This window comes from Ornithorhynchus anatinus, chromosome 1 (genome assembly GCF_004115215.2).
Source record: "Ornithorhynchus anatinus isolate Pmale09 chromosome 1, mOrnAna1.pri.v4, whole genome shotgun sequence".
Lineage (NCBI taxonomy): Eukaryota > Metazoa > Chordata > Mammalia > Monotremata > Ornithorhynchidae > Ornithorhynchus > Ornithorhynchus anatinus.
The window spans coordinates 84887728-84902590 of record NC_041728.1 but is presented as its reverse complement, the minus strand read 5'-3'; the positions used below and the strand labels follow the sequence as shown (position 1 = coordinate 84902590).

Genomic DNA, 14863 nt, shown 5'->3' with positions numbered 1-14863 from the left:
TGACTGTGGGCAAGTCCCTTCACTTCTCTGGGCCCCAGTGACCTCATCTGGAAAATGGGGATGAAGACTGTGAGCCCCCCCCTGCCCCCCCCCCCCCGTGAGACACCCCGATTGCCCTGTGTCCACCCCCGCGCTTAGAACAGTGCTCGGCACCTAGTAAGCGCTTAACCAATACCAACATTGCTGAATGGAGGAAAGGGGGCGGTCGATTCGCGTTTCCCCTGGGCCGGTCCTTCCCCCCCCCCGTCACCGATTTGCGCATTCCGGGCGCTCAGTGCAGTGCGCGGCCCAGAGTAAGCGCTCCATAGATACTCTCGAATGAATGCAAGTCGGGGGGCGGTGGGTTCGGGTTTCCCCTTTGGCCGGGTGATTGTGCTGCCGGCTTCCCGCCCCTTGGCGTCGGTTTCATTTCCCGAGGCCCGTTCCTCTTTCTTTCCCGGGGAGCTGCCGGCGGCGCGGCCTTCGCCATGGACTGCCGGGGGAGGAAGGATCAAACCGCCCCGGCCCGGCCCGCCGCAGCCCGGAGGAGGGGCAGCGCAGCCCCGGACGGTGTGAACGCATCTCGGGGCACCGCCACTGCAGCCCGGGACCCTGGCACTGCAGCTCAGGGCAGTGGGGACGCATCGTGGGGCACCGCCACTGCAGCCCGGAGGAGGGGCAGCTCAGCTCGGGGTGCTGGGGACGCATCGTGGGGCACCTCCACCGCAGCCCGGAGGAGGGGCAGCGCAGCTCCGGACGGTGGGGACGCATCGTGGGGCACCGCCACTGCAGCCCGGGACCCTGGCACCGCGGCTCAGGGCAGTGTGGACGCATCGTGGGGCACCGCCACTGCAGCTCGGAGGAGAGGCAGCTCAGCTCGGGGTGCTGGGGACGCATCGTGGGGCACCTCCACCGCAGCCCGGAGGAGGGGCAGCGCAGCTCCGGACGGTGGGGACGCATCGTGGGGCACCGCCACTGCAGCCCGGGACCCTGGCACCGCGGCTCAGGGCAGTGTGGACGCATCGTGGGGCACCGCCACTGCAGCTCGGAGGAGAGGCAGCTCAGCTCGGGGTGCTGGGGACGCATCGTGGGGCACCTCCACCGCAGCCCGGAGGAGGGGCAGCGCAGCTCCGGACGGTGGGGACGCATCGTGGGGCACCGCCACTGCAGCCCGGGACCCTGGCACCGCGGCTCAGGGCAGTGTGGACGCATCGTGGGGCACCGCCACTGCAGCTCGGAGGAGAGGCAGCTCAGCTCGGGGTGCTGGGGACGCATCGTGGGGCACCTCCACCGCAGCCCGGAGGAGGGGCAGCGCAGCTCCGGACGGTGGGGACGCATCGTGGGGCACCGCCACTGCAGCCCGGGACCCTGGCACCGCGGCTCAGGGCAGTGTGGACGCATCGTGGGGCACCGCCACTGCAGCCCGGAGGAGGGGCAGCTCAGCTCGGGGTGCTGGGGACGCATCATGGGGCACCTCCGCCGCCACCCGGGGCCCTGGCACTGCAGCCCAGGACACTGTTAACGCATCCCGGGGCACCGCCGGTGCAGCCCGGAGGAGGGGCAGCGCAACTCGGGACGCTGGGAACGCATCGTGGGGCACCTCCACCGCAGCCCGGGGCCCTGGCGGCACAGCTCAGGACGGTGTGGACGCATCGTGGGGCACCTCCACCGTAGCCCGGGACCCTGGCGGCGCAGCTCGGGATGATGTGAACGCATCTCGGGGTACCTCCACCACAGCCCGGGACCCTGGCACCGCAGCTCGGGACGGTGTGAACGCATCTCGGGGCACCTCCGCCGCAGCCCGGGACCCTGGCACCGCAGCTCGGGGCGGTGTGGACGTATCTCGGGGCACCTCCACCGCAGCCCGGGGCATGGCCACCACAGCTCGGGATGAGGCGAACGCATCTCGGGGCACCTCCGCCGCAGCCCGGGACCCTGGCGGCGCAGCTCGGGACGGTGTGGACGCATCTCGGGGCACCTCCACCGCAGGCCAGGGCATGGGCACCGCAGCTCGGGATGATGTGAACGCATCTCGGGGCACCGCCGGTGCAGCCCGGGATGGTGCGAGCGCATCCCGGAGCAGGGTCGCCGCCGGTGCCCCCCAGGCCTCTGGCTCCGCAGCCTCCCGGGAATCTTGGGGCGCCCCCGGGCCCCGCACCCTGGGGCCCTGCCCCCGGGCGCGGCTGCGGACGGTGCTGGAGTCGCTGAGCCTCTGTCGCGCGGCCCGGGGGGTGGCCTCCGAGAGGGTCAACCGGCTGTGCGACCTCCTGCTCCGGGACCTGCCCGCCTGGGACCCCGCCTTCCGCCACCTCCGAAAGCTGGGCGCGGGAAGCTACTACGAGCACCTCAAGGTCAGCCCCCACACAATAATCAGCACCGGCCTGGCCCCCCTTAACCATCATCGCCATCAGCATCATCATGAGGGCGATTCGCTTGCCCAAAGTCACCTGGCGGATGATAATAATGATAATAATGGGCTCTGTTAAGCGCTTACTATGTGCCAAGCACTGTTCTAAAGAGGTGGGGTAGATAGGAGGTCATCAGGCGGTCCCACATGGGGCTCACAGTCTTCATCCCCTTTTTCCAGCATAGGCCACTGAGGTCCGGAGAAGTCAAGCGACTTGCCCAAAGTCACCCGGCGGACGATAATAGTGATAATAATGGGCTTTGCTAAGCGCTTACTATGTGCCAAGCACTGTTCTAAAGAGCTGGGGTAGATAGAAGGTCATCACATTGTCCCACGCGAGGCGCACAGACTTCATCCCCATTTTCCAGGGGAGGCTACTGAGGACGGGGAAGTCAAGTGACTTGCCCAAAGTCACCCGGCGGATGATAATAATGATAATAATGGGCTTTGTTAAGCGCTTACTGTGTGCCAAGCACTGTTCTAAAGAGCTGGGGTAGATAGGAGGTCATCAGGTGGTCCCACGTGGGGCTCACAGTCTTCATCCCCATTTTCCAGGGGAGGCCACTGAGGCCCAGAGAAGTGAAGTGATTTGCCCAAAGTCACCCGGCGGACAATAATAATGATAATGATGGGCTTTGTTAAGCGCTTACTGTGTGCCAAGCACTGTTCTAAAGAGCTGGGGGTAGATAGGAGGTCATCAGGTGGTCCCACGTGGGGCTCACAGTCTTCATCCCCATTTTCCAGGGGAGGCCACTGAGGCCCAGAGAAGTGAAGTGATTTGCCCAAAGTCACCCAGCTGACGATAATAACAATAATAACGGTCTTCGGTAAGCGCTTACTATGTGCCAAGCAGTGTTCTAAAGAGCTGGGGTAGATTGCCGAATTCCCCCCCCCCCCCCCCCCCCCCCCAGTCCGGACTCCTGCTTCCCCTCCGGACAAGCTTCTGGGCTGGGAGGTAACACCTCCGCCCGTCAATCGTATTTATTGAACACGGTACCAAACGCTTGGGGCAGGTACAAGAGAGTTGATTATTATTATCATTATTATTATTGTGGCATGTGGTAAGCGCTTACTACGTGCTAAGCACCATTCTAAATGCTGGGGTAGGTCCAGGGTAATCAGGCTGGCCCACGTGGGGCTAAGTGCCCTAATCCCCATTTTGCAGATGAGGCAACCGAAGCTCGGAGGAAGGGAAGTGACTTACCCAAGGTCACGCAGCAGACTAGTGGCGGCGCCGGGATTAGAACCCACGTCCTCTGACTCCCAAGCCGGGGCTGTTGCCACTTAAGCCACGCTGCTTCTCATCTCTGTCCCCAAAGAGTTTTTCTTTTTAATAGTATTTGTTAAGCCCTTACTGTATGGCCAGTACTCTACTAAACCCCTCGGGGCAGATACAAGGTAATCAGGTTGGACGCAGTCCAGGGCTCCCAGGGGCTCCCAGGCTTCATCTCCATGTGACAGATGAGGTGACGGAGGCACAGAGAAGTCGAGTGACTTGCCCCAGGATCGGAAAGCCAGGTCCTCTGACTCCCAGGTCTGTAATCTCTCTCCTCTAGACCTCAAGAGTTCAAGGAGTTTATAATCTAAGGGGAGGAACCGCCCAAAAAACACACTGGAGATAGCGGAGGCGGCAGAGTGTGATTTGTCTGTAATTACTTCGGGGGAATCTCCAAATACTCGGGGCTTGGATCCTAATGTATAGGCGATGTGGAAGAGAGGGAGGGTCGAGTGGGGAGATGGGTGGTTATTCAGGGAAGACTTCCTGGAAGAGATATGATAATAATAATAATATTGGTATTTGTTAAGCGCTTACTTTGTGCCCAGCACTGTTCTAAGCACTGGGGTAGATACAAGGGAATCAGGTTGTCCTTCATAGGGCTCACAGTCTTCACCCCCATTTTACAGATGACGTAGTAATAATAATAATGATGGCGTTTGTTAAGCGCTTACTATGTGCCGAGCACCATTCTAAGCGCTGGAGAGGATACAAGGTGATCAGGTTGTCCCACATGGGGCTCACTGTCTTCATCCCCGTTTTACAGATGAGGTCACTGAGGCACAGAGAAGTGAAGTGACTAGCCCAAAGTCCCGCTGTTGACAAGAGGCTGAGCCGGGATATGAACCCACGACCTCTGACTCCCAAGCCCGGGCTCTTTCCACTGAGCCACGCTGCTTCTCATTTTATGATTTTAATATAGGAACAGGGACTGATTTTATATGATTTTAGACAGGGACTGTGTCCAGCTAATCTGCTTCTATCCACCCCAGTGCTTAGCACAATGCCTGGCACGTTGTCAGTGCTTAACAAATACCATTATTTTTATGCGTAGTAGTAGTGGAGATTTGAAGAAGATAATAATTATTATTCTATTTGTTAAGCACTTAATAATTGTAATCACATTGGACACAGCCCCTGTCCTCTATAAGACTCACAGTCTTAATCCCCATTTTATTCATTCATTCATTCATTCAATAGGATTTATTGAGCACTTACTATGAGGGAACTGAGGCACAGAGAAGGAACGTGACTTGCCCAAGGCTACCCAGCAGACAAGAGGGGGAGGTGGGATTAGAACCCATTACCTTTTGACTCCTAGGCCCGGGCTTTATCTACTGCGCCCTGCTGCTTCCCAAAAAGCATTGTACTAAATGGTGGGGTAGATGGAAGGTAATCAGGTTGGACACAGTCCTTGTCCCACACAGGTCTCACATTCTAAGTAGTAGGGATGACAGGAATTAAATCCACATTTTCGGGGGGAGAGTGGTGGACCGCCATTTACGGAGAGGGAGTTCCAGGGAGAAGGGAGGGTGTAAGGAAGCGGTCGATGGTGTGAGAGAAGATCGAGGTAGGCTAAGTAGGTTGGCGTTAGAAGAGTGAAGTGTGTGAGCTGGATTCCTCTCCCAACTCCTCCAGTGAGTTGTCTCTACCCGCTGCCTCCGCTTCCTCTCCTCCAATTCTCTTCTTGACCCCCTTCAATCTGGCTTCCATCCCCTTCTCTCAACTGAAACTACCTTCTCACAGGTCACCGGTGATCTCCTTTTTTGCCAAATCCTTCTTCTCCATCAATCCTTCTCCTCCTCAACCTCTCAGCTGCTTTTGACACCACCAACCACCCTCCTGGACCCTGTCCTTACCTAGTTCTCTTCCTCTCTCTGGCTGCTCATTCTCACACTCTTGCACGGGCTCCTCCTCTGCTTCCCACCCTCTAACTTTGGGAGTCCCTCAAGGCTCAGTCCTGGGTCCTCTTTTGTTCTCCATCTTCACCCAGTCCCTTGGTGAATGCATTCGCTCCCACGGCTTCAATTACAATCTCTACTCTGATGATTCCCCAAACTACATCGCCAGGCCCGATCTCTCCTTCTCCGCAGTCTCGCATTTCCTCAGCTATCGGGACAGCTGTACTCGGATGGCCCACCATCCCCTCAAACTTAACCTGTCTAAAACCGAACTCCGTATCTTCATACCCAAACTCCGTCCTGCCCTTGACTTTCCCATCTTCACAGACAGCACCTCCGTCCTCTCTGTCTCGCAAGTCCCTAACTTTGGCGTTATCCTCAACTGCTCTCTCCCATTCAACCCTCATATTCTACCACGTAGTCAATCTGACACCAAGTCCTGTCAGCTCAGCTTTCACAACATGGCTAAAATCCACTGTTTTACTCTCCATCTAAATTGCTACCATGTTAATTCAAGCACTTTTCCTACTCTGCCTTGATTACTATGTCAGCCTCCTTGCTGACCTCCCACTTCCCATTCACTGCTGCCTAGATCCTTTTTCTACAGAACTATTCAGTCCGTGTTTCCCACTCCCTCAGAACCTCCAGTGTTTGCCCATCCACCTCCGCGCCAAGCAGAAACTCATTTTCGTTAGCGTTAAAGCATTCCATCTCCTTGCCGCCTCCGACCTCTACCTCTCTGATTTCCTAATACAACCTATCCTGCCCACTTCACTCCTGTAATGGCAGCCCACTCGCTGTACCTCAATCTCTTGTATTCTGCCGCCGACTCCTTGCCCACCACCTGCCTCTGGTCCGAAACTCCTTCCTATCCGTCAGACAGTCGCTCTCCCCACCTTCAAAGCTTTATCGTATTGCCCTCCCCACCTTCAGAGCCTTATTAGGCTTATAAGCATCGTGGGGAGGAAGAGGGAAAGGGCTGTTGGAGGGGGGAGGTACGGCTACGTCCTTCGGAAATGGCGACAGTTGTAGCTTTCTCTCCCAGGAGTTCCCACCCACTGCTTCCCCTGCGAAGACTGTTCACACCAGCGAGCCGAAAGTGAGGCGGGCCGAGGGAGGTCCACGGTACCTTGTTCCTCGAGGCCAACTCAAGAACTTGGGGTTTGGGCGGTACAGGCCACTGTTCCCTTGACTGACTGCATGGTGTAGTGGATAGAGCACTGGCCTGGGTGTCAGAAAGTCGTGGGTTCTAATCCCGGCCCTGCCGCTTGTCGTCTTTGTGACCTTGGGCAAGTCACTCCACTTCTCTGGGACTCAATTACCTCATCTGTAAAATGGGGATTCAATTCATTCATTCAATACTATTTATTGAGTGCTTACTATGTGCAGAGCACTGTACTAAGCGCTTGGAATGTACAGTTCGGCAACAGATAGAGACAATCCCTGCCCAATGACGGGCTCACGGTCTAACTGGGGGAGACGGACAAAAACAAGACAAAATAATCACGATAAATAGAATCGAGGGGATGTACCCCGCATTAACTTGAGACTGTGAGCCCCACGTGGGACAGGGACTGGGTCCAACCCCATTGACTTGTGTCTACCCCGGTGCTTAGTACAGTGCCTGGCACATAATAAGTGCTTGACAAAGACCACAGTTATTATTACTATTATTATTATTATTATTATTATGAGCTTACTACATACCAGGCACTGCCCTAAGTGCTCAGATAGATACAAACTCATTCAATAGCACTGTACTCAGGTTGGACCCAGTCCAGGTCCCACATGGGGCTCACAGTCTGATACCCATTTTACAGATGAAATAACTGAGGTGCAGGGAAGTGAAATGATTTGCCCAAGGTCACATCACAGACAGGTGGCAGAGCTGCGATTAGAACCTAGGTCCTTCTGACTCCCAGGCCCCTGCTCTATCCCTTAGGCCACGCTGCTTCTCTCCGTGGACATGGAGTGGTCTTGCTGGGCGGGGAAGATACTGAAAATACTAGGGCCGTGAACGCTTTCGCTTCAAGGAACTTACTTTAGCCCTGTTCGTGCCTGTACTTCCGGGACTGTGCTTCTGGGACTGAATTGTTAGTGTTAGAGCAGGGCCATACGGACATGATCCAAGAGTTTATTTTTTATGGTGTTAATTTTTTTCCCTGAGCTTTAACGGTTGGATTCTAGCCCGATTAACGTTTATCCTTTCCATTCAGCAGTTTTCACCTTCCGTACTTTTTTTATGTATCCCATAGATTTCAGCTCCGAATGAGTTTGACATCATGCTCAAATTGCCACTACCCAGAGTTAAACTAGAAGAAGTTGATTCCAGTGGTGCTTTCTATCGAGTGAAGTTTAAAAGAATTCTACGAGAAAACCCCCTGAATAACTTTTTAGAGGATAATGAGACACTATCAGCTTCTAAAATACTTTCAAAATTTAGGGACCTCATTAAGAAAGAAGTAAAAAACATAAATGGTAAGACCTCAGTATTCCATTTCCTTAGAGATTTCATTATTTAGATGAACAGTAACCACCGGCGATATCCATTTTACCATTTCAGCCCTGCGCACTTTAGCGTTAACTTACCTCTGTCTACAGGTGAGTTAGGCACATTTCTCTACATCAGTTTTAAAAATGTAAATATCGCTCTTACTTGGATTAAGTTGCTAGGGTGATGCATTGACAAACTACTTTGTGAAAAATTCCAGTTGCGTAATGTGTGACATAACTTCAAAGCATACAACAGCCCAACATTTCTGATCATACTCTGACTTCTAAATTGCGAAAACTTCTTACAAATGTTTAGGTTTTCCAAAGGAATTGGTTCCATAAAGCTTGTCCTTGTCTCATCTGTCTTTAAATAGATATGGACATTGTTGTGGAAAGAAAGAAACCTGGAAGTCCTGCAGTAACCCTTCTTATACGAAGCCCTACTGAAATATCCGTGGATTTAATCTTGACTTTGGAATTGAGAAGCTCCTGGCCCCTAAGTACAAGAAATGGCCTAAATATTGAGAAGTGGCTGGGAAACAAAGTAAAGCAAGAGTTAAAGTACGAACCGGTGTACCTTGTACCAAAGCATGCCAAGGAAGGACGGATTTTCAGAGGTATTTGCAAAGTGAGAATCGTTCAGATATATTTGAAAGGGATGTTTTGTGAAGGAAGGTGTAATCGCTAACGGTTGTGCTCGCTGTTGAACAAGGAACAGATCAGGCTCCTGGCCTTATAAGACGTGCTGGTTAATATGCCAGAGAAATTGGTTGTTTAGGAGGGCATATTGTTGGGACAGACTGTATTTACATTTGTCTTTAGCACGTCAGAAAGATGGAAAGCGAGGGTTCCGTTTTCCATTTAAAAAGACAATGTTTTAAATTAGAGCCACAGTATTAGGGTGTCAGGTGCTCTACCTGGCAAAGTTGCCATGCTGTTGGGAGCATTAGAATTCACTCAATCCCCTCCCCAATTTTTATGATATTTGTTAAGTGCTTACTATGTGTCAGGCACTGGACTGAGCCCTGAGGTAGATGCAAGATAATCAGGGTGGACTAAGTCCGTGTTCCACATGGAGCTCACACTTTTAATACCCTTTTACAGATGAGGGAACTGAGGTACAGAGATGTTAAGTGACTTGCCCAAGATCACAGAGCAGACAAGCGGCAGAGCCGGGATGAGAACCCAGTTCCTTCTGACTCTCCGGCCCATGCTTCTCTCCCCTCGGCCTTCCACTCCCATTCCCTGCCACCGCGCATGTGGGTCAGGGCACACGTGTGGCAGGAAGAAGAGAACATCGCATCCTGAGCGCTTAGTACAGTGCTCTGCACCTAGTAAGCACTCAATAAATACTATTGAATGAATGAATGAATGAATATGAATCTCGCTGAGCCTCAATATCCACTTTTTTATAAACAGTATTTAAGTGTTTTCTATGTGCCAGGCACTACACTAAGTCGTTCATTGATTCATTCATTCAATTATATTTATTGAGAGCTTACTATGTGCAGAGCACTGTACTAAGTGCTTGGAATGTACCATTCGGCAACAGATAGAGACAATCCCCGCCCAAAAGCGGGCTCACAGTCAATACAAGATAATCAGGTTGGACACATCCCTGCCCCACATGGAGCTCACAGCCTCAAACCCCATTTTACAGATGAGGTAACTGGGGCACTGAGAAGTTAAGTGACTTGTCCAAGGTCACACGAGCAGGTAAATGTCAGAGCCGGGATTAGATGGCTGATCAGACTAAATGTCTTCAGTCTTGTCCCGCCTCTAAACCCGCCCAGAGAAACCTAACCTGTGTACGCCTGCTTGAATGAGCGCATTTCAGGGTTTTCCTTCATCCTTACTGCTTCTTCCTCATCTTATGCTCCTGCTCCTTGAGGGCCCCGGGCAAGCTGAGAGTGCAGTAGGACGAGCCTTGCTCCTGAAAAAGATTGGAAGTTGAGGCAGATTTTTTTTTTTAAATGATACTTGTTAAGTGCTTACTATATGCCAGGCATTATACTAAGCGCTGGGGTAGATACCACCTAATCAGATTGGACACAGTCCCTATGTCACCTGAGGCTTACAGTCTTAATGCCCATTTTACAGATGAGGTAACCGAAGCATAGAGAAATTAAGTGACTTGCCCAGCGTCACACAGCAGACGTGGTAGAGCCGGGATTAGGACCCAGGTCCTCTGAATCCCGGGCTCATGCTCTTTCCACTAGGCCATGTTGCTTCTCATGATTGCTGGGGCACTACTTTGCTACTTCTTCTTTTGGAGGTAATAATAATAATAAGCACAAATAAGCAATATAAGCAGTATAAGCTAATAAGCAATAATAAGAAGAATAATGGTGGTATTTGCTAAGCGCTTACTATGTACCAAGCACTTTTCTAAGCACTGGGATAGATGCAAGGTAATCGGGATGTTCCACGTGGAGCTTACAGTCATAATCCCCATTTTACAGATGAGGTAACTGAGGCACAGAGAAGTTAAAGTGACTTGCCCAAAGTCACACAGCCGATAAGTGGCGGAGCAGCGATTAGAACTCATGATCTCTGACTCCCAAGCCTGTGCTCTTTCCAGTAAGCCATGCTGAGATGTCCTGATTCCAGTCTACATTCTGAAAATACTTACACCTCAGCCTCCTAAAGCAGCTCTCTTTCAATGATTACAAAGCACTCCACTTTGATTATCTCCTAATTGCGGGGCAATTACTAGAGCCCCACATTCTACTTCCTCTTTAGCAGTAGAGAAACCGAGGCACGGGTTTGATTCCAGCATATTGGAGTTCTTTTGTCAGAGCTGAGCAGGCCAGCCTCTGAAGATTACGTAAATTTCCTAGAGGGCAAAGAAACCATGTTTTTCTTCTGTAACACTCTCCCAAGTGCTTAATACACTGTTCTGCATGCCTGGGTGCCTTATAAATGCTACTGATTGATTGAAAACATAGTCTCATTAAGCTACTAAATAAGTAATCCAATTCAAGCATCCTGCTATAGGACCAAAAAAGAAAAAAAAACCCCTAAACTTTGTAAGAGGTTAGAAGAATTGTAATTAGAATGACTTAAATTCTTAACATAAGACAAGCTTAGAGGTCCTAGGATGTAGAAAACGTTAACTGTGGAATTTAAGTGCTTACTCTGTGTCAGATACAGTACTAAGCAATGGGGTATTGGGCCACCCCAGATTTCCATTTGAGGTCTGTGAATTTAGAAAAGCAAGGTGGATAGTTAATGTGGTATTTATTGGGAAGCAACTGTGTGCAAAACCCTTTACTAAGAAGTGCCGTAGATACAAGATAAATTGGACATGTTCCCTGCTCCTCGAGGACTCACAGTCCAGGTAACTTTTCTAAAAAGATGCAGGTAGGACTTTGCCTAGTGAGACTCTGGAATAACATTTTACTCTAGAGGAAGTTTAAACATCTCACTGTGTGGATAGAAAACATATTTTCAATGAAGTGATTGAAGTTTTTTCTTCCTTAATGCAGCAGAAACATGGAGGCTTTCCTTTTCACACATTGAGAAGAAAATACTAAGTAATCATGGACATTCTAAAACATGCTGTGAATCCAATGGAGTGAAATGTTGCAGGTAAGTTTCTGTACATATTGATTATTCTTTAAACTTTGATCAATATCAGGAACGATCTAAGAAAGACATGTTTTCTGAACTGAGCAAACTGTATAAAATAAGTTCCTCTCAAATGGGCTGTGAATCCAGAGATCGTTCCTTTAAAACACAGTGGGGGTTAGTGGAAAGAGCTCGGGTCTGGCTTTATTTATTCTTGGTTTTGCCACTTGCCTGCTGTATAACTTGGGCAGGTCACAACTGCTCTGTGCTTCAGTTTCCTCATCTGTAAGATGGGGATTAAACGTATGTGCTCCTTCCAATTGAAGTGTATGGGCCCCATTTGGGAGAGGGTCTGACTGCCCAACCTGATTATCTTGTATCTATCTCAGCGCTTGATACAGTCCTCAGCTTGACTACTCTATCAGCCTCGTCCCTGGTGTCTCTGACGCCTGTCTCTCCCCTTGTATAGTCATATTTCACTCTGCTGCCGGTCATTTCTGCCTAAAAAAATGGTTTTGCACACATCTGTCCACAGAAGAACCTCCAGTGGTTCCCCATTTCACTCTGCATTAAGCAGAAACTCCTGACCACTGTCTTTAAAGGCATTCAGTAGCTCCCTCCTTCCTACTCCACTCCCTCCTCCTACTACACCCCAACCTCTTCTCTCTGTTATGCAAGTTAATTCATTAATTAATTCATTCATATCGAGCACTGTATGCAGAGCACTGTACTAAGCGCTTAGGGGAGTACAATACAACAGTAAACACATTCCCGGCCCACAGTGAGCTTACAGTCCACTCACTGTACCTTATTCTCATCTCTCCCACTGCCCACCACATGCTCACTCCCCGCTTGGCCCTTCCTCCCCTTTATCAGATCACAGATCTCCTTCTTATTAAAACCTTTCTGAAATCACCTCCCCTCTAGGAGGTCTTCCCCAATTAGTTTCTAATATTCATTATTTATATGCTGCCGGGCAGCACTTCTGTCCAAAAATGGTCTGGGAAGTTGGTACTTCATTCATTCATTCATTCATTCATTCATTCATTCATTCATTCAATAGTATTTATTGAGCGCTTACTATGTGCAGAGCACTTTACTAAGCGCTTGGAATATACAGTTGGGCAACAGAAGAGAAATCCCTGCCCAATGATGGGCTTATTGTCTAATCGGAAGAGATAGACGGACAAAAACAAGACAACATAATCACGATAAATGGAAACAAGGGGATGTACACCTCACTAACAAAATAAATAGGGTAATAAAAATATATACAAATGAGCGCAGTGCTGAGGGGAAGGGAGGGGGGAGGAGCAGGGGGAAAGGGGGGTTAGCTGAGGGGAGGTGAAAGGGGGAAGGGGGAGGGAGCAGAGGGAGGAAGGGGAGCAGAGAGGGAGCAGAGGGAGCAGGGGGAAGGGGGAAGCTCAGTCTGGGAAGGCCTCTTAAAGGAGGTGAGCTCTCAGTAGGGCTTTGAAGTAGGGAAGAGAGTTAGTTTGGCGGAGGTGAGGAGGGAGGTCATTCTAGTTCAGCGGTGGGACGTGGGCCAGAGGGGTGAACGGGGGACAGTGAGGAGGTGAGCGGCAGAGGAGCGGAGCGTGCGGGGTGGGCAGTAGAAAGAGAGAAGGGAGGAGAGGTAGGAGGGGGCAAGGTGATGGAGAGCCTTGACGCCCAGAGTGAGAAGTTTTTGTTTCATGTGGAGGTTGATGGGCAACCACTGGAGGTTTTTGAGGAAGGGAGTGACATGCCCAGAGCGTTTCTGCAGGAACATGATCCGGGCAGCGGAATGAAGAATAGAGTGGAGCTGGGAGAGACAGGAGGAAGGGAGGTCAGAGAGAAGGCTGACAATAATCCAGCCAGGATATTATGAGAGCTTGTTACATGGCCTACTAGGCATTAACTCATCTACATATAATCCTTTTCCTTCCTCCCCAACTTTGTATTTTTAAGGCCGGCCTCCTCTAAATGGTGAACTCCTTAAGAGTAGGAATCATGTCTACTAACTACATTGTATTCTTTCAAGTATTTAGCACAACGCTCTGAAAAAAGTGGATACTCAATACTCAATAAATACTATAGATTAACTCTGAAAGAGGTATTTCCAATTAACTTTAGTGTTCCTTATTCACCAGGAAAGAATGCCTTAAACTAATGAAGCATCTTCTTGAAAAGCTGAAAAAGAAGTTTGAGGCTCAAACTGTGTTGGACAAATTCTGTTCCTACCATATCAAAACGGCCTTCCTCAATCTGTGTGCCATTCAGCCAGAGGATGACCAATGGCAGTTAAGTGACCTGGAGAGATGTTTTGACAACTGTATTGTTTATTTTCTTCAGTGCCTTAGAAAGAGACAACTTATTCACTTCTTTATTTCTACATACAATCTCTTCAGTCCTGACCAGATAGCCAAGACTAGTATAGAATGTCTGATAAAAGAAATTGAATTTGAAAGAAACAATATGTTCCCTGTGTTTGATGATTGAAATCACACTCTTTGAAAGAGGAAAGATTTAAAGTGAGCGCTACCAATTAAGTTCAAATGTAATTGGAATTAGAAGCATTAAACAATCTGATTTTAATTCAACTTGTACTTTTTTTTTCATTTGTTTGAACCTTCAAATAGGTCGGGAAGTCACCTGAATGTATTTTTTTTTTTTTTAATTACTCAGCGACCCTTTAGTGTGAAGCTGGATTTCGGGAGAATGCACTTGGGGAACTCAATTGTGTTGATAAAGGCTGTACTTTGTAATGAGTCAATTAAATCCAATATGCAGTAACACCTCATTAATTTAAATTCTGAATTGGTGATAATGCCATTTCACTTCCTCCCTAGGTTGGACATGTGTCAGTCATTCGTATCTATTGAGCGCTTACTGTGTGTAGAACACTGTACTAAGCACTTGGGAGCATACTATATAACAATAAACAGACACATTCGCTGCCCACAACAAGCTTACAGTCTGAAGGGGGAGGCAGACATGAATATAAATAAATTACAGATATGTACATGAGTGCTGTGGGGCTGGTAGGAGTGATGAATAAAGAGAGAAAGCTAAGGAGATGCAGAAGGGAGTGGGGGGAAGAGGACAGAAGGGCTTAGTCGGGGAGGCCTCTTAGAGGAGGTGGCTTTGAAGGGAGGGGGGGTGGGAAGACTAATTGTCTAATGGATTTGAGGAGGGAGGGCTTTCTGGCCAGAGGTACGGCGGCGAGATGGATGAGATTGAGGTGCAGTGAGAAGGTTA

General features: G+C 50.0%; 1 protein-coding gene across 1 annotated transcript; it reads left to right on the top strand.

Moving 5' to 3' along the window:
* Positions 1-262: 262 nt before the first annotated feature.
* On the top strand, positions 263-14205 carry CGAS (cyclic GMP-AMP synthase). Its single transcript, XM_029062847.2, has 5 exons — positions 263-2330; positions 7819-8041; positions 8431-8673; positions 11545-11647; positions 13756-14205. The coding sequence occupies exons 1-5, from the start codon at positions 468-470 to the stop codon at positions 14102-14104; spliced, it is 2781 nt and encodes a 926-aa protein (XP_028918680.1). The 5' UTR covers positions 263-467; the 3' UTR covers positions 14105-14205.
* Positions 14206-14863: the final 658 nt, after the last annotated feature.

Coding starts and splice junctions, on each gene's coding strand:
- CGAS (XM_029062847.2), top strand. CDS start 468: ATGGACTGCCGGGGGAGGAAGGATCAAACCGCCCCGGCCCGGCCCGCC. Junction 2,331..7,818: donor GCTACTACGAGCACCTCAAG/GTCAGCCCCCAC, acceptor TGTATCCCATAG/ATTTCAGCTCCGAATGAGTT. Junction 8,042..8,430: donor AGAAGTAAAAAACATAAATG/GTAAGACCTCAG, acceptor GTCTTTAAATAG/ATATGGACATTGTTGTGGAA.